Consider the following 20,389-nt stretch of genomic DNA (forward strand, 5'->3'; position numbering starts at 1 on the left):
ACACGCTCCAAAAGCATGGGTTTATTTCTGTTTGGGTTTTTTTTTTTTTTTTTACAGGGCTGGCTTATTTTGACTAAGAAACAGTGCCATGAAAGGCGCGGGAGGGGGAACCCTCCCCTCCGACAGCCGCAGGCACCCCAAGCTCTCGGGACGCCGTCCCCGACCTCCCCACGCAGCCCCTCAGGCCACCATCACCCAGGCCTCCCGGCTCCCGAGAGGCCGGGCCGTGGCAGTGCCCCGCACCGTTCCTCGGCGGCCAAGGCCCGGCCGTGCCCGCGGTGCTCCGGGGACGCCGGGCCGGGGGGAAACCGACCCGAGGGGAAGGGGGAACCGGCCCCGCCGCCCCTCGCTCACCTGTCGGCGGGCCCAACCGCCCCGCTCGAGCGCCGCACCGCCCCACCTCCACCGCTGCGCCCGCTTGTATTGGGCGAGCCGGGATGAGACCCGCCTTCTCATTGGCCAACCTCTCTGTCCGTCTGTCCGCGGGAACAGAGCGTGAAGGGGGCGGGGGGAAAGGAGGCAGGGCCTGCTCTGATTGGCCGGAGCGCAGTAGGGAGGGCTCGACTGATTGGGCGGCCAGACTCCTGACGGCCGCAGGGGGCGGGGCAAGCGTCGGGGAGCGCATTTCCATTGGGGGAGCCGCCTCTGGGACGAAAAGAGCGGGAGCTCGAACGGATTCAAACCGAGGTGGAGGCGGGCGGGGCGGTGTCATGGCGGCGGGGCACGCTGCGCCCGGGAGCCCTGAGGGAGCCGGCCCCCCCCAGCGCCCCGCGGGCAGTGGCGCGGCTGAGGCCTTGCCGCGCCTCTCTGGTCCCCCTGACCGCTGAGGTTCCTGTGGGCTGCCCAGGACAGAGCCTGCGGCGGGGTGCCCTTGCCCACCAGCCGCCTCCGAGGCGAGCCCGGGCCCCTGGGAGAAGTGAAGGTCTGGGCATGCAGAAATAAATACGCGTGTATTGAACGGTTGCTGTCAGCGAAGGCAGTGAAGAGGGCTGAGCAGCACGCTTCGGCCCGCGGGAGGAAGGCCTGCTGCTTTCCCTTGGCTTGCTGTCCGAGGCACCTGGCTGCTTTTGGTCACCCAGCCCTGCTTTCGGCAGTTAGCTTCCTTGGTTTCTGCTTTTCTCCAGGTCAGCCAGCAAGTCCACAATCTCTGCAAAGCGCAAGGATGGCATTAATCAAAACAGGAGATTTGTTGTAGGCTTTTTTCCCCCCTGCCGATGAGATAGCTCTCCCTCACTGATAACAACCAGGCCGGGGCGCCTGGGCAGCCGTTAGCAGGGGACAGCCCCGAGCAGCCACAGGTGAGTACAGCCCAAAAAGAAGACGTGTGTATGCAGAGAGGTGCCTGGAAACAGCCGTGAGAAGACATCCTTCCAGCTCAGTACCGCCCAGGCACAGCTGGATGTAGGATTAGAGCAATAAAGACATCCTGTATCCTCAGTGTGGCTTTGGCAATGTCTCTGATGACTTTTTTTTATGTTTTCATTTCAGCCGGGGCAATTCCCTGCAGCAGGGTCTGCTGTTGGGAGACGGATGCACAGAGAGTGTGGCACACAGTGGTTTCTTATGGACGTTTTAGAATCATAGAATGGTTTGGGTGGGAAGGGACCTTTAAAGCCCATCCCGTCCAACCCCCCTGCAAGGAGCAGGGACATCTCCAACCAGATCAGGTTGCTCAGAGCCCCATCCAACCTGGCCTTGAACGTTTCCAGGGAGGGGGCCTCCACCACCTCTCTGGGCAGCCTGGGCCAGTGTTCCACCACCCTCAGTGTAAAACATTTTTTTCCTAATATTTAATCTAAGTCTATCTATCTCCCTCTATTTTGAAACCATTACCCCTTGTCCTATCACAACAGTCCCTACTGAAGAGTCTCTCCCTGTCTTTCCCGTAGGCCCCCTTGAGGTACTGGAAGGCCGCTATCAGGTCTCCCTGAAGCCTCCTCTTCTCCAGGCTGAACAGCCCCAGCTCTCTCAGTCCGTGCTCACAGGAGAGGTGCTCCAGCCCTCTGAATAAACAAGTGTGCCCAAAAACACAGGCAGGGTGGATTTTCCACATCTCTTGTACGAAAACTGGCCCCATAGCATGGGGTGGGTGAGTCTGAAGGAAGCTTTCTCCCCTTGGAGAGATGAACTGAGGGAAGGGTACAATCTCTGTGTTTTCAAACACACCCAAAAGATTCCTCTATCTTTTCCTGCTGTTTCTGTTACATCTTCCGATGGAAACCAATTATTTATCTGATCAGACCCAGACCAACTTCAGAGACAGTGGAAACTTCCCTGCCTTGGAGCGATTCCTGAGATTGCTGTTTATTGCTCGAAGCCCAAGGCAGGAAACGTTCCTGCACCACGTTGTGGCTGCTCCTCCGGCTTACAGGCTCTGCAGGACCTGAGCGGGGATGGACCTGCACACCCCTGCTCCCAGTTCTGCACTTGCCTGAGATAAATAGCTTACTCTTACGTGATGCCAAATAAACAGCCTGGTGATTATTGTCAAGGCGTGGATAAACGTTAACTGTCTGAACCATCACACTGCTGGAGAAGGAGAGGTCTGGTTTTAGGGGTCTCGTTAGCATAAGAAGGTATGTCAAGGAGGGATCCCAAAACACAAAGCCAAACAAATTCTTACGGAAAATAAGGGGCAAACTGACTGCTGAAGCAGATGATTGAGGGATACAAAGGGCCTCTGAGCAGGGAGCAGATGTCCAGGACGCTTACCCTCGGCAGAAGGGCGTTGGGAAGGGTCAAAGGCCCGGCACTGCTCGATGACTTTCCCCAGGTCTGCAGGACAATCTTCCCCGACAGGGTCCTGGTAAGGGTGGTCGCAGATTTTCTCCATGATCTCCTGGGGAGTGCAGCCTACACAACACATGTGCAAACAGGAGTGTCAGGACAGGGCTCTGCTGCCACAAGGTGCTGGGAAGGAAACCCAGGGCACAGCCACGCCAAGAGCCTTCCTGCAGCCTACGGCACGGAGAAGCCAGCAGAGAAGCCACCCGGACTGTGTCTGCAGTGGACCACCCTGTATTTGGCATGGCACTGGTGGGCTCCAGTGGAGCAAGGAGACGTGTTAATGCTTCAGTGCACAAAAACATCAAATAGAGACAAAAATTATTTGCATATTTGTGGTTAAAGCATATCACTGAAATGCTTTACGGTACTGGGGTCCCAGGAGAAGCCATGAGGCTATCGTGCAGAGCCAGGCACACCAGGCACTGCCACCGGGACCTGCATGCCGTGGGATGCTCTGGGAAGGAGCCGGGAGCATCCAACGCCAGCCAGCAGCTGCACTGCGTTGGGTGGCTTTTACGTGGGGTATAAGATACTTCTGTCTCACCTTCAAATGGGATTTTGGAGGTCGCAATCTCCCACAGCACGATCCCGAAGCTGGAAGGAGACAAGCAAGAGTCTCAGCATTGATCCTGTCAATTTCTACTCCTTCCTAACAGAGGGGGTTGTTGGGCTGTGCCAACTGCGAACGGCTGCTTTTCTGTCTGATTAAACCTGACCTGAACAGCTGCTCTGGCAGACATCTGCCTGCTTACGGGCATCACTCCCGGGAGGGACAGACACACCTGTATATTTCACAGGGCCTCTTGTAGGGGTAGTTGATGTCTTTCAGGTTCTCAGGGGCGACGTAAGCCAGCATGGAGACTTGTTTCCAGTCCTTCTTGGCTTTCCTCTTGATGGATGACTCTGTTTCACACAGCTCGAATCCTGACAGCTGATTGAGAGAATGAGAGAGGGAGACTCGTTAGAAACGCAGCCTGCAGAAACCTGTTACGCGGCTGAGGACTGCCCCGAGCTGGAGAAAACGGAACGAGGTGTCCTGAGCAGCGAAGGCTGGCATGCAGCCACGTGTGCTGCCTGGCACGTGGCTCCTCCTGTGGAAGCAGGTGAATTGCCCTAGCTTCAGCTCGTCCCAGGGTGGATGGCTCAGTAACACTCACTTTGCTGATGATAAAGCAGAGATAATGATGAACTGAGATGTTAGGTGTCTAAGGTGACAGGGGAGATGCTTCTACTCCAGGTGTTATTCTGGACCATCATAATTCCCTTCGGTGTTGGTGGGGGAAGACATCCACAGAAACACGCAAAGCAGCATCCAAAAGCTTCTCCAAGAGTGGTCCTTACCTTCACACAGTAATCCCCAGCCACCAGGAACTTGCTGCTGCAGATGCAGCCATGGAGTCGGGACTTCTCCTCCGTCTGGTGCAACCTGCAGCCGGACAGAACCGAGGGCCGTTGATGGACCCATCCCCACCTTGAGTCTCCCTCTGTCCATCTAGGGGATGGACTAACGTGCACCTAGAGAAGCCAGCAGCATTCTGCCTGTGTTGGTGGACCAATCCTGCCAGGCCATCCTTCCCAGCAGCTACTGAAAGAGCTACTGCAGGCAAAATAAAGGGCCTTGTGGATGAGTGGGGCCCATGAGAACTGGCTGTGCTGTAGGGTGCTCCTGAAGCTGCCCTATAGATGTGGGTAAGGGGCTTTCTCCCTTCCAGGCCTTTGCAGGCTGGAAGCCAGATGTAGAGGCCAGTGACCATGGGAGATGGTTCTACTGTATCCCACCCACCACCTACCATCTCTTCCAAGGTGGTGGAAACAGTGTCTAAGAGGATGCTGAGAGATACCAGGAAGCTGAGTCAGGAGGACTTACTCACTGATTTAGGCAGGAGCTCACCTGTAAAGGCCTCTAGCGGCTCCCAGGGCCATCCGAATGCGGATGTCCCAGGAGAGATGCCGTTGCTTGGTCAGCACATCCCGCAGCGTCCCATGCTTACAGTACTCCATGACGATGGAGAAGCAGGGGCTCCCATCTGCAAGGCAAAACCATGAGCATGCCACCTTGTGCCACCTCTTGGGAGGGGACCACCACAACCCGTCTGCCACGGGCTAGTGCTGGGGACAGGCAGGGGAGGAAAAGGGTGACGTTAATGTGACACCCCCTACCTTTCTCCTCAATGCAGATCCCGTACATGCGCAGGATGTTTGGAGACTCAAACTTCTTCAGGGTCTGAATCTCCTTCTCAAAGATGTCTCTCACCTTCCTGTAGAAAGGGACAGCACGGTGAGGTCCACAGAGCAAGGCGTGACATGGTGCTGTGCCACCCTCCCTCTCCGCTCCTGGCTACCCCATGTTGTTCCTGCCCATGACAACTCACGCCGGGTCAGTGGTCAGCGGCCTCTTAAAGGTTTTGATGGCAACGGGGTACTTGAGGTACTCGCCCTCGTAGAGGTCATATCTCTCGGTGTCCTGCAGGTGTCTGTAGAAGGTGAGGTGGTCCCGATCGATCTCGGTGATGTCTTCTCTTTTACCAACATTGACCTTCTTCAAGCCTGCTCCCACCATGTGCCAGGAGGGAACGAGGGACACGTTAGGCTGGGCTCAGGGGGAAAGGACACAGTGTACAGAGTGCCTAGAGGTGTGACACCGACTTACACTCCATCACGCGCACAATTTTGTTCAGTTCGCTTTGCATCCAGTCTACTTTGCTCTCCACACATTCCCTGTCGATGTACATCTCCCCAGCCATGTCCTCGGGATTCTCGGTACCTGGAGAGAGAAAAGTGCAGAGGTAGGGCTGCTGGGTGAACGTGCAAGGCTTGATGCGGTTAGCTTTTCTCAGGGCTTAAATGTCTCTTTGGATCTCCTTGGGCATGGCTATCAACCCAAAGCTGGGCAGCAGCTGGGGAGAGGGAAAGGGAAAGAGGGTTTGCTAAACGCACACTTACTTGCTATCACCTGGTCCAAGAAAGCCCTGTCGTCCCTCAGGTCCTCAGCGTCCTGCCTGCGACAGGTCTTTGTCTGGAAAGCCTGCAGGAAGGCCTGCTTCTGCTCCGCCTGCAGCAGCAGCGAGAGCCCCTGGGCCATGTCTTCCAGGCTCTCATTCACCCAGACGAACTCCTCGCCAGTGCTGTGGGCTCTCAGGAACTTCTGGATCCAGCTGGTCTGGCTGTATTTCATCACCAGTTTCTGGGCTTCCTCCAGAACCTGGAGCAGCTTCTTCAGCAGTTTCTCTTCGTGGTGAGAGTTGTGCTTTGCTGGCTGAGCCTCGAGGACCCTCACAGGCTCCAGCAGGATCTGAATGCGCTCCACGAGGCGCTGACACTGGTGCTTACAGCACTTCACGTGCTCAAATTGGGCGTGGATGGCCTGGGCCAAGGAGAAGACCCTCTCCACGATGTCCATGCTTGTAGCAAAGGGTTTGGCCACCGGGGATGTGAGCTGGCGGCGTCTGCTGGAGGTGAGCCTCGGGCACCAATCGGAGATCAGCTGGATGTGGCTCTTCCACGCGTTCCACCCTACGGAACAGCCTTAACATGGCACGCTGCCCTCCAGGTCTCCTACAGCCCCTTACATCCCCTCTGGGTGCTTTGCTTTCTTTGCTTGGCCCAGCACCGCAGCCACTTGCGCAGACCAGAGCGGGCACTGGCAGAGACGTCGGTGGCCACGATATTGGCACATCTCGCTCCACGTTAGCAAGAGGTGTTCTGGCTTGGTTTAGCCATACCCAGAGAGTTTACACACACCGCAGGGTCGGTGACGATCCAAGGAGCATCCCCCCGGCAGCGCTCCCTGGCACCGGCCCCACACCACCCCGCGGTCCAGCCCGCAGAGCCCGTATCTTTCACCATGAAGATCCATTTTTGTTCCTAGCTGACACCTCTCTGTTATCCCCCATCTAACAAGAGCTTTAGCCCATTCACAGCCCCAGCATCCCCGACTCCTCCGTATTTTCTCCCCGTAGCCCTGTATTGCCTGCTTAAGATTTTAAATCAAACTCTTTCTATGCGCTCAGCATCCCCACAGGGTCAGCCCCTGCTCCCCAGTCTGCTTCCAGGCAGCAGGGACAGAAAACCACCCCGGATGCAGGGAAAACAGCAGCAGCCACCCGCGCGGTTAACGCAGCCGACACTGAGATCCTGGGCTGTACCAGCTGGAAACGAGACAGAAACTCATCCAGAAACAAGCTGCAGCCACTCTCCCTTCCCCTTCAGACTCTCTCCAGCGTGCCCCCCAGGGAAGAAGCTCGTCTGCTTGCTAAGAGAAATCAGCTGGGCTTACCCGGCCCCGCTTCGCTCGCCTCCGCCTCGGCTGCCTCTGCGGACTGGAGCGGCAGGGCAAGACGAGCGCGAGTTTATGGGGTGCTTTCCCCGACCGCAGCTCCTGCGGGCAGCGGAAGGGGCATTGTGCAACCTGGCGTTGCTTCCCACACCGACCTGTTACCGGAAAGCGGCTCAGGGTGGCGAAGGAAGGGGCCATATCCCCCCGCACTGTGCTTTGCCCACTGGAAGAAGGAATTGCCTGCGGGAAGCGCATTGGGAAGAAGGGGACAAGGGAGGCCGTGCCCCCTATACTGACATTTGCTGCTATTTCGAGCATTACAACCCCTTCTGCTGCGCCACTGGCTATGGCAAGGCTCGTCCAGGGCCCTGTACCACCCTTGGCATCAGGACCCTCCAGCACGCACCCATCCTGCACGCGGGATGCTGGTCCTTTGGGACCTTCCGCTCCCTTCCCCGTCCCTGCAGCCCACGGATCCTCCAGCATCAAAGGAAACAGGCTGCGGGCACCAGTGCTGGAAATGATGCTTGATGGCTGCTGGGAGCACAGGAAGATTTGCGAGCGGCTTCGTCAGAGGGCCAGGCTGATTTTTGGGAAGTGCAGGGCACTACGCGATGTCGTTGCTCAACGTCGGAAAAGCAAACTTCCGCTTACCCAGAGTCTGGGGTCACGCAAGTTTGCTGTGGTTCGCTCCTGTAAAGAACATCTCCTTTTTCCCCGCCACCACAGTCGACAGCACGGCTTTTGTCAGCACAGGGAGCTGAGAAGTGATTGCAAGGTACTGCGGCACCGAGGGCCATCGGCGCCCGGGAAGGGACACACTGAGAGTGGGAGAACGTGGGAGCAGCCCCAAGGAATATGTTTGCCAGACCCTTTTTAAAAGGCTTTATTTTTCAAAATATACAGTTTATTTACAATTGTAGTGTCTACAGTTTTATATATAACTTTATTCCGAACCTTTAAATATCCACAGTAAACATCGAGGGGGGGAATCAATCACAGGCAATCAAAAGGCATCTCTTAGCAATTCTCTTCATTGGAGTTTAAGTTTCAAGTAGCCAATGTCTACAAAAAGCACGAACTTGATAAATCTGGCAGAGAGATACGGGTGCATCGGTTAGAAAAAGGCAAAATCCAGACCTGCGGGATCCCCACCCCACGGGCCGCAGGCCAAGAGAACCATGTGCTGGGATGGGGCCGGGAGAAGGACCCGGGATACGGAAGCCCCTTGGCACGAGTTAGGTGATGGGGTTAACTGCAGCGTGTTGGGCACCCCGGGGAAGGGGCACCCCGAGAGGGCCACGGGCTCAGGGGGGCTCCGGCGAGGTGCCAGGGCGGAGGAGGGAGGGCGGCATCAGGCACTTCATCTCTTGGGCAGCAGACCTGCCCGCGCATCCGTGGCCTGGAGCGGGCGGGCTGCGAGGAAGGGGCAGGAGCCCCCAAGGGAGCCCCACAACCTCCTCCTCCCCTTTCCCTGCATCCTCGCCCCCTCCGCCCCCCTTGGCAGTGCCACAGCTGGACCTCAGCACATCGCGGGGATGCTCCGGTGTGGGGCCACTGCTGGGGCACAGCCCCTGGGAAGGGGGCAGGGGCCGGCCGGCCTCGCCGAGCGCTGGAGAGGGACGCCAGCCCCAGCCTGGGAGGGACGGAGCTGGCAGCTGGTGCCGTGCCAGGGCTGTCAGTCCTCTTTCTCAAAAGTCTCCTCGGGGATGAGCGTCCGGAAGGGGTAATCCCAGAAGCGAGTGCTGATGCCAAAACCTGCGGACAGGGGAGAGAGAGCTCAGCCCGTGGCACCGCCATCACAAGGATGCCACCGGCGACAGGGCGCAGCTTGCTCAGAGAGCGGCAGGGCTGGGAGCAGTCAGCACAGCCTCACCCAGCTGGGTGCAAAGGTGGTGGCAGCTGACAGCCACACAGAGGCTGGCGAGGGAGGAGCGCCTGCCTCTCAGGGAGGGAGGAAGGCAAGGCGAGGGCGAGAAGGAAGAGCAGGAGGAGCTGGCTGGGCCATGCCACCAGCCTCATGGATGATAGCTTATCTAGATGGGCTGTTTTCTCCTAGGAAACCGGGCAAGAGCAGGTTGAGCAAGCTGGGAAAGGTGTGGGGTGGACCCAGGGAAGCCTAGGACCTCACCTTGTGCCTGCCCGTACGTCTCGGCAGGAAAAGATGCTGCCCTGGGTGGGGACGTGCACCCCAGCACCGCGGGGGCTCTGCCAGCACCTCGGCATCCCCGGACGGCACTGGTGCCTGCTGGCGAGACAGGCTGCCCCCTGCGCTCGGCCTGACCGCAGCCACCTTCATCCCTGAGCCGCTCCGGCTCCCCAACCTCAATGTAGGGGGCGAGAAATGGGCCCTGTGGGGCTGCAGCACCTCATACGTTGCTTTCCCAGCAGCACGGTACTTGGCCTTCCCCACCCCAAATGCCAAATATTTCAGAGCATCGGCTGCACGCACGCAGGCAGGCTCGGCTTTGACAGCCCTCGCCCCTGCCAGCACGCGCGGGAAAGGCGGTGCTACCTGATTTTTGGTGTTCAAAGTGGTGCTTGACGTGATAAGCCTTCAGCCCGTACAGGTAGGTGCCTTCCTTCGGCGAGCCGTAGTGGAGGTAATAGTGCATCATGTCGTAGATGACGTAGCCGCAGAGCCCCCCGACGAATACCGAGAGCCCCAGCACCTGGGGCAGCAGGAGCCGCAGGATGCCGTAGAAGAAGCCCATCACCAACGAGGCCGGCACGGGAGGGAAGACCAGGCGGGAGCTGTCGAAGGGAGACTGGAAGCGGAGAAAGAGGGTGGGACAGGCAGCTCCTGGTTCACCCCACGCCTCCCCAGCCAAGCACTGGGGATACCCATTCGGGAAAAGCCAACACCAAAGTAGCCCCCAGAATTCACCCCAAGAGATGTACATGGTGGCGAGACCAGCCCCGCGCCAAGGTGGCCGGCCAGCTGTTGGCTTTGGCTGGCAGGTCCCCAAGCTCCAGAGGGACATCTCCTCCAGCGAAGCTAGAGGGAGCCCATGGCTTTTTTGTTCTTCCCCTTCGCCCAACCGGAGCTTGCAGATTTAACTCCAGCTCCTCCGAGCCCGTCTTGCAGCCCTCGCAGGTATTAGGTAAGGGCCCCGCTTGGGGCGAAGACGCCACGAGTCACGTCGAACACGCACAAACAGGCTCCGCCTGAGCAAAGGCCACCGTTCCCACGGCCCGGCGGGCGCCGGCGGAGGCGTAAGCTTGCGACTCACCTTGTGATGCTGCCCATGCAGCAAGAAATGCAGGGTGATGAGATAGTAGTTACTAGCGGGTGGCTTCATGTGGAAGACAAAGCGATGGATGAGGTACTCTAGCAGGGACCACAGGAACATCCCCAGGAGGAAGATGAAGGGGAAGTAGTATTTGTGGACGGGGATGGAGTACTCTACACAAGGAGACATGCAGCGGTCAGCGGGGCAGGCAGCGTGCGGGTGCTCTCATCCATCGCCACCCTCCCATTGGCACCTGGGCGAAGCCCGGCTCTCCCCGAGGCACAGCCCATCCTCCCTCTCACCTCTCCTCTGCCTCCTGCCCCGAGCTTCCCCGGGGAGCTGCCTTCCCAAACCACTCCAAACCACCTTTTCCTTTGGTTCCCATTAATTTAGACTCTTTATGCAAACAGTCGGCTTCCCGCTGCCACAAAGAGCCGGAGGCGGGGGTCCCCTGCATCCCAGACGCCAGCGGGGCTCAGACGTGCGCTCCAGGGACAGCCCTGTCCTTACAAAGCTCCTTCGCCCACCAGAACAAGGCAGGAGGGACTTTGTCTGCGCAGGCAGTGCTCGTGACAATTAAACAGTGTTGCTGGCGTTGGGCTTTTTTTTATTTTTTGTGAAAAAGAATAGGTTTGTTGGGCGCTTTCCCCCGCAGAGCATTTTTCAGCCACCTCCTCTTTTCGGGGCCGGCTGCCAGCTCTGTGTCCTCGCTAGCGGAATTTGGATCCCCCTCCAAACCAAAAAAACCCAACAACCCCTTGGCAGCAAGGTGCCGAAAACCAGAAGGAGCGAAGGGGGTGCTGGTGCAGCGGGTGATCCACCCTGCAGCCGGGCACAGCTGGCACCGGGTGGCACCTTGCAAAAAAAAAAAAAAAAAAAAAAGGGAACCCAGCAGAAAAAAAAAAAAAAAAAAAAAGCACAACAAAGAAGACAGCCTGCCCTGGCCACACTTGTTATTCCCGGGGAAGCAGACAGTGGGAGATTCAAGGGCAGGCGCTGCGGGCAAACAAGCCCCGCACTGTGCGACGCCGGCGGCACTGAGAGCTGGGTTTGTTCCCTCGCTGCACCAGCATCCAGCCACGGTCCGGGGTGGGCGTCAGCGGGGGGTGGCACGCACCGCAGCACCGGTTGGGCTCAGTTTTGGGGATGGAGGGATAGGAGGCTGCACCCTGGGCCAGCGGGCTCCGTGCCTCTATCAAACCCCTCAGTGGGAACCGAATGGTGGGCAAGAGGAGGGGATGGAGGTGGGCGAGCTCAGGCTTTGCAGCAACGCAGGCGGCTTCGTGCAGGGGACATGCCTGTGGCCTAGGGAACGGGGGCTCACCCGCTGCTCTTGCATGCGGCTCGTGGTGAGCATGCACGGAAGGAGGGATGGGGAAGGGATGCAGGGGTCTCCCCCCACCCCTGGACCCGAAGAGAGGGCAGCGGGCCGAGCCCAAAGGCTTGGTGGCTGCTCGTACCTGTGGTGAAGGAGGAGAAGAGCCTGGTGTCGCCCCAGGCGAGGGAGGTGTAGCTGACCCAGCTGAGATAGAGCACCACGGGAGCCCACACCATGAACACCACGTACCTACAGGGCAGAGGAGATGTCAGAGGGAGCGTCCCGTGGGGCGGCGAGCCATCCCCCTCTCCCCTCAGAAGCACCGGCCACGGCGCGGCGCAGACCCCTGGGAGCTCACCATGCCGTCTTGGAGAGGGACTCGAGGAGATCTGAGTGGAAGAGGCGGATGGGCCGATCCACGGGCTGGTGCACCCACTCGTCATACTTCTCCCCCAGGTAGCCCACCTGCCACAGCAAGGGCTTCCGCCAGTCCACCAGGTCCTGGGGGAGCAGACAGCAGTTGGACCCCCGCAGGACCCACACACTGCCCCGGTACCGGACACAAAGCTGCACCGCAGCCACAGGATTTTGGGCTGCAAACCCCTTCCCATGCCCCACAAGCAGCTGCTTCTTGCTCCAAGCAGCCCTGAGCTCCCCACAGGCACCAGTGCGGGGCAGACACGCAGAGCCAGACACACATCCACCATCTACCCGCAAACGTTGGGCTGAGCTTGCCCCCGTGCCACCGGGGACCGGCCAGGGGTTCAAGGTGAAGGCGGCGGTGCCTGGCGCAGCATCAGGCCCTGATAACAGAGGCTCCTTCCCCGCTGGGAGCTGCCCAGATTAGATAGTGAGCCGCGATATTCCCTGCTCAATACCTGTGCCAGGTAGGACACAGAGCCCGTCCCAGTAGCATTGCCCTGGCCAAGGACTTTTCTCCTTGCGGAAAGGATGCGTGGGGTGGCCGCAGCTGCTCAAGGATGAAAATAGAGAGACCCAACCGGCAGCACCGCCTCTGCCGCCGCTCAGCATCCCCAGACGCGTCTTCTGCTGGCCCGGCTGGATAAGGTGGTTTCTCGGTTCCACCTCCACCCCAGGACAGAAACTGCGCTCACCCGGCTGTGCCCCGAGCCTGGCAGCTCTGCATCGGCCGTCCTGCGCCGCACAGCACCGGCACGACACGCCAGCACCCGGGGATGTGCCGCCAGTCGTTTGGCAGTCGGGGGATGGCTCAGTTTGGGGCATTTCAGGGCAAGGAGCCGAGGTGGCCATGGGTGTTTTTGAGGTTCTGCTGCAGGCAGGGATGGATGGGATCACTCAGGAGGGGAAATAAACCGACCTCACAGCGGGTGCATGGGATGGAGACACCCTCTGTCAGGGAGGCAGGGGAAAAGTTAGAGCAAAAAGGTCTCTTTGGGATGGCAGATGGCTTTTAAAGGAGGCCAGCAGCAAAATATTAAGATGAGGGGGGTGAAAGATGTTGTCCTGCTCAAAAAAAAAAAAAAAAAAAAAAGTTTTGCAAGATAAAAGCAGGTTCACTGACAAACCGAGGACCACTCAAGGCACAGTGGTCAGATGGTGCCACAGAAGGCAGGGACGTCCAAAGGCACCTTGGGGAATGAATCCCTGCTCCCGTGGCACGCTTGGACAGGAGCTGGCAGGGCAGGGAGCACCCTGCGCAGACAGGGATTGCCCTGCCCGGGCCAGGGGATCCCTTAGTGCTCATTACTGGTGCTCAGTCAAGAGGAAAAAACATGAAAAATATAAATAAAACAAGCAAGGAAAAAAAAAAATAAATAAATCAAGTGAGCAAGGTGCGGCTTGGCAGCACGTCGTGCTGGAAGGCCACAGCCCTGCCAGAGAAAGCCATCTCCGCCCACGCCGCCCGGGCAGGAGCCTCCCAGCGCGGCCACGCCTGGGCAATAAAGCGCAAGCGATGCCGTCTGCTCCGGGAGAAAGGGCAGGAGCGGCCGGATCAGCTCGGCTCCCTCCCAGCATCCCTGCCATCCTGGGGGCCAGCAGCAAGCCAGCGCTCAGGCGGGGAAGAGGAGACCTGGTCTCTCCCAGGAGCTCTCTGGCAAACGCTGTGCTGGAGAAACCCCCTCTTACCTTCTCCACATCCACCGTTTTGCAGCGGGGATCCATCCGCCTCGGGGTCTGGGCTGCAGCATCCGCCACTGGCTCATCCACCGACTCAGGGCAGCTCTGAAAAGTGAAGGAAAACCCTGTGGTGAAACGCACACACGGCGGCAGACGTGGTTGGGGATGGCGGTGGCCATGCCACTCAGGGGCACGGGCATAGCGAGCTCGCGCCTGCCTGCTAAATAAATAAGGGGAAAAAATCTGATGAATTTAAGCCAGTCAGTTCCTGCAGAGCAGGTTCCCAAGGGATGCGGCCACCAGCGAGCCGTGCCGCCCTTTGAACCACGCGCCGAGCATAGCACGCTCCATTTTTTTTTGGAAACCTGCCCCTGAACCCAGTTTTTTGGGCCACCTCACCACGCTGCTGGGAGGGCACCGGCCACCGGTGCCGGGACACCGGGGAAAAAGGCAAAGCGCCCAGTGCACAGCAGCACTGGGATGGGCACCTTGGCCCAGGCCATGCACGATGGGGCGGGGGGTTGGTTTTGGGTAGAATAGGCCCATCGAGGCCTGGTGGACACACTGGCGCGGCAGCGGCAGGATGAAGCCCAGGCTGCGGTCCCGCTGCCAGGGCCGGCGGAGAAACAGGAGAAACCTGCCTCGTCTGATGCTTGGAAGCAAATGCAGCGCCAGCACCGGCCTCCTTCCCGCGGCCCTGCCAGCTCCGGCGCCTGCCTTGCCGCCGGCGGGGGGCTTGGCGAGGCCACAGCGTGCCCGTGCAAGCCTCGAGCCAGCCGTGCCCCCCGCTGCTTCCCTGGGCGGGACGTGCCGAACATGCCTTTTCTCCCGCTTTGTCACCCTGGGTTACCCATTAACCCAGCAGCAGGGTACGGCGCGGCCCGGCACGGCACTGCCCGCCGGCGTTTCCAGCTGTGCTGCTTACAGCGAGGAAGGGTTTTTTTCGGCAGCCCCTCGCCCCAGGGCAGAGCACGTGTGCGAGCAGAAGCTGTGGACCACCACGCCTCCCTCTGCGAGGGTCCCCGCCCCTATTTCTGGCTTTGCACGCTCCGTCCTCCAGCCTGGAGACCCCGGGGAACGTGGGATGCCTTGACGCCCAGCCGAGGATGGTCAAATCATCATTTTGCCTCCTCCCCACGGGTGCTTCGGAGGAAAATTTAAGAGAAAGAGAGAGAGAGAGAGAGACAGCTTCTCCATCCCCCCAGAAGCGAGCCCGTGCTCTGCACCTCAACGCTTGCACCGCAGCCACATTGTCAGCAGGAAGGATGCTTAAGAAAGTCGGGCTGATGCAACACCCCGATGCCTCTCCTCGCCCTTCCGAAATGTCCACGGGCCTCCAGCCCCCCTGCCCACAGGTGCCCCAGCACCACATCATGGCCTGAGGCTTCCCTGCACTCCTGGTCGGGGAGGCAGACAGGGGGCTCAGACAGCACGGCTGGGGCCACCAGCGAGATGCCATCGTCCTGCGTGCTTCGGCGGCTCCCTTCCCTGAGTCACCTGCTCCTCCTCTTCCTCAGCCAAGGAGCAGGAGGAAGGCTCTCCCTTGGGCTGGCACTGAAAGGATGGGCAGCCGTGGCGCAACCGGGGCGCGAGCCATGCCTGCGTGTCCTGGCTCGCTCCCCGGAGCGGTGGCATGCTCCTGCCTGCCCCCAGTGCGTGGGGGCCCTGCGGGAACCAAGCCCCAACACCTGTACAAGCACTGGGGCTTTTGCCCGTCCTCCTCCTCCTCCAAATAAAAGCTGGGTTCGAAGGCGGCTGAAGGAGCCTCTGCAAGCGCCGGGCTCTGCCTGATGCATCCCAGCTGTCCCCAGGCAAACAGGTCCTGCCAGAAAAGATGCGCAAGAGGTCTGACGTAACGAAGGGAAAGTTAATGCCTACGAAGCACCGTCTTCCCGCGCCACCGCCCCAGCGAGCAGTGGCCCCGGCAAGATGCTGGCCCTCCTGCCAGGAGGCAACGGGGCCAGAAACCCAGGGCATGGCACCATGCGGTGACCGGGTGACCCAGCACCTGCCTCCAAGTGTCCCGCTGCCCCGCGCGGGTCAGGCGGGGAGCCTGGTACCCGTCCTCTGCCAGCTACGCTGCCCGGTGCTGCCCCGCGTCAGGGCTTGGGGTGTCAAAAGGAAAATAAAATCCAGGTACAGACAGGAGGGACGGTCTGGTCACCGAGCTCCCAAACAGCTTGGAGTGCCAATGTCCACGCAGGACAGGCTGCCTTGGCAACGCAGGCTCGGGCACATCGCAGGAGGACACCCTGCCAGGCGCAGGGAGCCCAGGATAGGTCCCCACCCGCGGTGGCATGCTCCCAGCATCATCATCCCACCGGCATCGCAGTCCCGGGGCAGAGGCGTCGCAGCCCATTAAACACTGGGCGTAGCAGGACTATTAAAAGGAGGTTGAAGGGAACTTACCCCGATGGTAATAATAATTTATAGAAGCCACTTTTGTTACAACACCGCCGAATAATGCGCCAGCACCTACGTCCCAGCGCATCCAGGCTGGGATGGAGAGTAGGGCAAGACTGACGCGCGGCAATGCAGGTGAGAGGAAGAGGAGGCCGCCGGCCCCGAGAGGGATGAGGGATTTACGGTGACTCATGGCCACACCACGCACCCCAAAGAGGCTGTGATGAAAGTCTCGTTGCTCAAACTGGCGGGGTAATTAGGTGATCCAGTTTCCCTCTGGCAAGGCTGTTAAAATCCACTGTCTAGTTTGGGCAATTATCGCCTCTCACTTTGATCTCCCCTGCACTTTCTGTTTGCACAGATAAAAAGTTTGGGGGTTGATTTCTCCTCCGCCAAACCAGGTGGGTGACGCAGGAGAGGGACCTGCAGCCGAGGGACACAGCTGAGCTCCCAAGAGCAGAGAGGCGTGTCGGCGGGATGAAGGCTGGCTCTCATCTTCCCCTTCGCCCCTCCGGCATTCAAACATTTATTTTTCCCCGCCCGTTTCCAAAATCCTCGAGGTCTCCGGGTGTAAGCAGGGGGGATGCTGGATGCCCATGGGACCACAGGCTCCTGTGTCCCTCGGACGCAGCGTGGTCAGCCTCGCCACGCGGCAGGGAGCTTTCGCCCCCCCCTCGCCCCATGTTACAAGCTGGGAGGATTTATCTAGTGCCAGGTAGCGTCTGATCTCCCCGTGCCCCGGCGTTATCACGCTGTGTATTTGCATTGGGACGGTGGCAATTCCCCTCGGCACGGGGCTGCGGCGCAAGAACTCGTTTGTCCAGTACCTTCCTTTGCCCCAGCCCGTCGGGCTCGTCACGCCTGCGAGGAGGCGGCAGCGACGGGTGTCCCAACAGAGGAGGTGCCATCGCCGGGATCTGGCGAGAAAGCGGGCGTCGCAGCGAGGCTGAACAAAGCCCTGTCTGTGGCGCTGCCGCCGATGGGGACCGAGGCCGTGCCGTGGGGAGGAAAACCAGCGAGTGCAAACAACCAGCTCAGGGGGACCGACCGGTCACCGACCCTGCTGGGACGTCCCGAGGGGAAAGCGGCTGCCGGGCTGGGCCCTGGCAAGGGCCAGTAATGGGGGCGGCAGCGCCCAGTGCCACGCTGCCTCCTGGAAGCGCATGCGGCGATGGCGATGGCACTTCCTCGGGGCGGTTTCCCTTCCACCTGGGCATGGGCTGAGCGCGGGAGGGCATGGCACTGAGTCACGGCCACCCTTGCCCCGCAACCAGACAGCTGTGGAGGTGGCGGGGCTCCTCTTCCTGGCAGTGGCCGCTCATTGCCGGTGCCCAGGACCCCGCTCCCCGGCCAAGCGCTGGTGGTGATGGGGAAGGGCACTCTGCCCCATCGCCCACCCCGTACCACACGGCCCTGCCGAAACTGACACCCAGCTGCACATCCACCATCTCCCACCCCCTTCCACGGACCCCACGCTGGGGTCACCCATCGGCCCTGCCTCCCAGCATGGCCAGGGCAGGGCATGACCAGGGGCTGGGACCCCATAGGTACCAGGAACCCAGCTCATGTGTCTCGGGATCCTCTGCACCTCAAGCCCCATAGAGCCCAGCCCCATGACGCTGACAGCCCCACAGACCTCCTCGGAGCCAGCGTGCCCCGTGTACCGGGACCTTTGCACCCCGTGCACCTCAGGCACCATCTGTGCAGGACCCAGGGAGCCTCAAACACCCCCTGCCCCACACACCCCTCGTGCCCCGCCCTGCCACAGCCTGGACCCCAAGCGTCCCATGCAGCTCAGACCCAGCACGCACCACCTCCCACACAGCTCAGACTGGGGTGCCCTATACACCCTATGTGCACCCCAAAGACTCCATACCCCTATACAGCTTGGGCACTGAGCACCCCAGACCCAGGGTGCCCTAGGGATGCCACATGGCTCAAACCCTGCCCAGCCTGGACTTGGGGTGCTCTATGGACCCCATATGGCTCAGACCCTGCCCAGCCCAGATCTGGAGTGCCCTGTGGACCCCCTGTGGCTCAGATCCCGCACAGAGCTGTGGTGCCCTACAGACCTTGTACAGCTCAGATCCCGTGCACCCTGGATGTGCTCTACAGATCCTGCACCACCCAGACCCCACACACCCCAGACTCAGGACACCCTATGGCCTCTGCACACCCCAGACCTTGGACAGTCCAGACTGAAGACAGCCTATAGCCTCCATAAATCCCAGACCCAGGACACCCTATGGCCTCCATACAGGACAGCCCAGACCTGAGATGCTCTATGCCCTCTATGCATCCTGAACCCAGGACAACCCAGACATGGGGCACCCTATGACCTCTGCACAGCCTGGACCGGGACACCCTATGGCCTCTGTATGTCCCGGACCCAGGACACCCTATGGCTTCCATACACCCTGAACCCAGGACTTGGGATGCCCTAGGACCTCTGCGCACCCTGGACCCTATAGCTTCTACGGACCCCGCACCCGGGACACCCTATGGCCCCTGTACATCCCGGACATCCCACGCCGTCCACGCGCCCCTGCCCCGGGACACCCGAGGGCCCGCCCCGGGCGGTACCTGCTCCTCGCCGGGCTCCATCTCCCCCACGTAGTACTGCTCCAGCCAGCGGCGGGCGTTGGCGGAGTGCCGGTGCGGCGGCCCGTCCAGCGCCGCGCTCACGTCGGTGCCCGCCCGCCGCCGCAGCAGCTGCTCCCCGCCCGGGTGCAACCGGACGAAGCCGCTCAGGTCGTAGAGGCGGCGGTGGCACCGCACCAGGCAGGCGCCCCGCGCGCAGCGGGCCCGCACCTCGGCGGCGCTGAAGGAGCGCGGCGCCGCCATGGCCCCCGCCGCCCGTCCGGCTGCCGGGGCCGCGCTCTGCCCGCACCTGCTCATCTGCATACGGGCATATGCCGCCCGGCCACGCCCACCGCCGGGACACGCCCACGGGGCCACGCCCACCCATCGCCGCTCCCCGGGGTGGGGCGGGGCTGGGGAGGGGCGAGGCTCCGCCCCGCGGCAGGTGCCCGGCGCCGGGGGGGGGGGGGGGAGGGTATGGGGGAGGGTGGGGGAGTCGGGGGGGGACGGGGAGGGGCGTGGGGGGGCTATGAGGCACCTCAGGGGGACGAGGGGTGGGGGAATGGGGCACCCACGGGTGGGTGATGGGGGGAGCGGGGGCACATCCAGGGGGGTTATGGGAGGTACGGGGCACCCCAGGTGGGAGTGGGAGGGAATGGGGCACCCACGGGTGGGTGATGGAGGAGTGATGGGCAGGCAAGGCAGGGTATGGGGGGTATGGGGCTCCCCAGGGGGAGAGTGGGGGGTACAGGGCACCCACAAGTGGGTGACGGGGGGAGTGGGGGCACATCCGGACTGGGGAATGGGGGGTATGGGACATCCCTGGGGAAAGGGATTGTATATCCCAGGGTGGGAACAGCGGCACGTGGGTATGCTCGGGGTGGGGAGGGGCGCGTCTGTGAAACCCTGGGTGGGTTATGGGGGGGCACTGAGGCATCTCGGAGGGAGGGGAGGGGAGTATGGGCACCCCGGGGGAGAAATGGGGGTGTGGGGCACCCCTGGGGGAGATTGAGGAGGTTTGGGGGCACCCCGTGGGGATAACTGCGGGGTACAGGGCAGCCCCAGGGAGTCGGGGGGCTATGGGGCACCCCGGGGGTACCGCCCTTCCCAGGGTCTGCGGCGGCCAAGGCAGAGGGCACCCCAGCCCCGGCTCAGAAACGCTCCCGGGCCGCCCCACCCCGGCGTTACTTGCCGCCAGGCGCTGCGCGTCCCCCGGCACTTTGCAGATCCATTTCAATATTTAATTAAATTTCATGCATGCAATCAGCCCCGGGTGGGCGGCACCGCAGCCGGGGGGGCCGGGGCCAAGCAGCCCCAAGCCCTTCAGAGAGCCCCACACAAATCAATCCCCAAGAACGACGGGAAAGGAGCTTTTCTCCCCATTTTCTTTTGAAACCCTTCCCTCCAAGCAGCTGCTGGGGTTGGTGGAGGGGGCTGCTTTGGGGTGACACCCTTGAGCACAGGAGCAGGCAAATTTTGGCATCACCAGGCTGCGGCCAGTGATTAAGGTGGGGTTTGCTGGCTCAGGAATGGGGAGGCCCCCCCCGGCCCCCCCCCCGGCCCCCTGGCTTTGGGGCGCCGGCAGGTGCTGAGGCCTTTAATCAAGACAGACGCCAAACCTCCCGTGGCGGCCGGCGTCAGCTCCAGCTCCCTGCCTGGCTCCCGCCATCGCCCTGCCACCAGCACGAGGGG

General features: G+C 60.9%; 2 protein-coding genes across 4 annotated transcripts; both read right to left on the reverse strand.

Annotated features, from left to right (window-relative positions):
• Nucleotides 1-937: 937 nt before the first annotated feature.
• MLKL (mixed lineage kinase domain like pseudokinase) lies at nt 938-7,088 on the reverse strand. Its single transcript, XM_010126077.2, has 11 exons — nt 7,064-7,088; nt 5,731-6,300; nt 5,438-5,551; nt 5,160-5,334; nt 4,948-5,045; nt 4,679-4,814; nt 4,129-4,213; nt 3,570-3,718; nt 3,332-3,381; nt 2,713-2,853; nt 938-1,147 (listed from the first exon to the last, which is right to left on the reverse strand). The coding sequence occupies exons 2-11, from the start codon at nt 6,185-6,187 to the stop codon at nt 1,095-1,097; spliced, it is 1,458 nt and encodes a 485-aa protein (XP_010124379.2). The 5' UTR covers nt 6,188-6,300; nt 7,064-7,088; the 3' UTR covers nt 938-1,094.
• Nucleotides 7,089-7,933: 845 nt separating this feature from the next.
• FA2H (fatty acid 2-hydroxylase) lies at nt 7,934-18,967 on the reverse strand. Of its 3 annotated transcripts, none has more exons than XM_086758080.1 (7): nt 18,701-18,967; nt 13,724-13,819; nt 11,973-12,079; nt 11,757-11,863; nt 10,297-10,469; nt 9,579-9,831; nt 7,934-8,821 (listed from the first exon to the last, which is right to left on the reverse strand). In XM_086758080.1, the coding sequence occupies exons 1-7, from the start codon at nt 18,959-18,961 to the stop codon at nt 8,742-8,744; spliced, it is 1,077 nt and encodes a 358-aa protein (XP_086614206.1). In that variant the 5' UTR covers nt 18,962-18,967; the 3' UTR covers nt 7,934-8,741. The 3 variants fall into 3 exon arrangements, with proteins under 3 accessions (XP_086614206.1, XP_086614205.1, XP_086614207.1); XM_086758079.1 differs by having other exon boundaries at nt 11,973-12,115; XM_086758081.1 differs by lacking the exon at nt 18,701-18,967 and adding an exon at nt 16,945-17,063 and having other exon boundaries at nt 11,973-12,115.
• Nucleotides 18,968-20,389: the final 1,422 nt, after the last annotated feature.

Source organism: Chlamydotis macqueenii, chromosome 13 (assembly GCF_036417535.1).
Source record: "Chlamydotis macqueenii isolate bChlMac1 chromosome 13, bChlMac1.mat, whole genome shotgun sequence".
Classification (NCBI taxonomy): domain Eukaryota; kingdom Metazoa; phylum Chordata; class Aves; order Otidiformes; family Otididae; genus Chlamydotis; species Chlamydotis macqueenii.

What these genes read in the sequence shown, in the direction of transcription:
- FA2H (XM_086758079.1), bottom strand. Translation starts at nt 18,961, where the DNA reads ATGGCGGCGCCGCGCTCCTTCAGCGCCGCCGAGGTGCGGGCCCGCTGC. An exon ending in TCCCTCTCCAAGACGGCATG is followed by an intron (nt 11,864 to 11,972) that starts GTGAGCTCCCAG and finishes TCTGCCCTGTAG; the next exon opens with GTACGTGGTGTTCATGGTGT. An exon ending in CTTTGAACACCAAAAATCAG is followed by an intron (nt 8,822 to 9,578) that starts GTAGCACCGCCT and finishes CCCTGTCCGCAG; the next exon opens with GTTTTGGCATCAGCACTCGC.
- MLKL (XM_010126077.2), bottom strand. Translation starts at nt 6,187, where the DNA reads ATGGACATCGTGGAGAGGGTCTTCTCCTTGGCCCAGGCCATCCACGCC. An exon ending in GATCTGCATTGAGGAGAAAG is followed by an intron (nt 4,815 to 4,947) that starts GTAGGGGGTGTC and finishes TTTGCCTTGCAG; the next exon opens with ATGGGAGCCCCTGCTTCTCC. An exon ending in CTGGGGATTACTGTGTGAAG is followed by an intron (nt 3,719 to 4,128) that starts GTAAGGACCACT and finishes TCTCTCAATCAG; the next exon opens with CTGTCAGGATTCGAGCTGTG.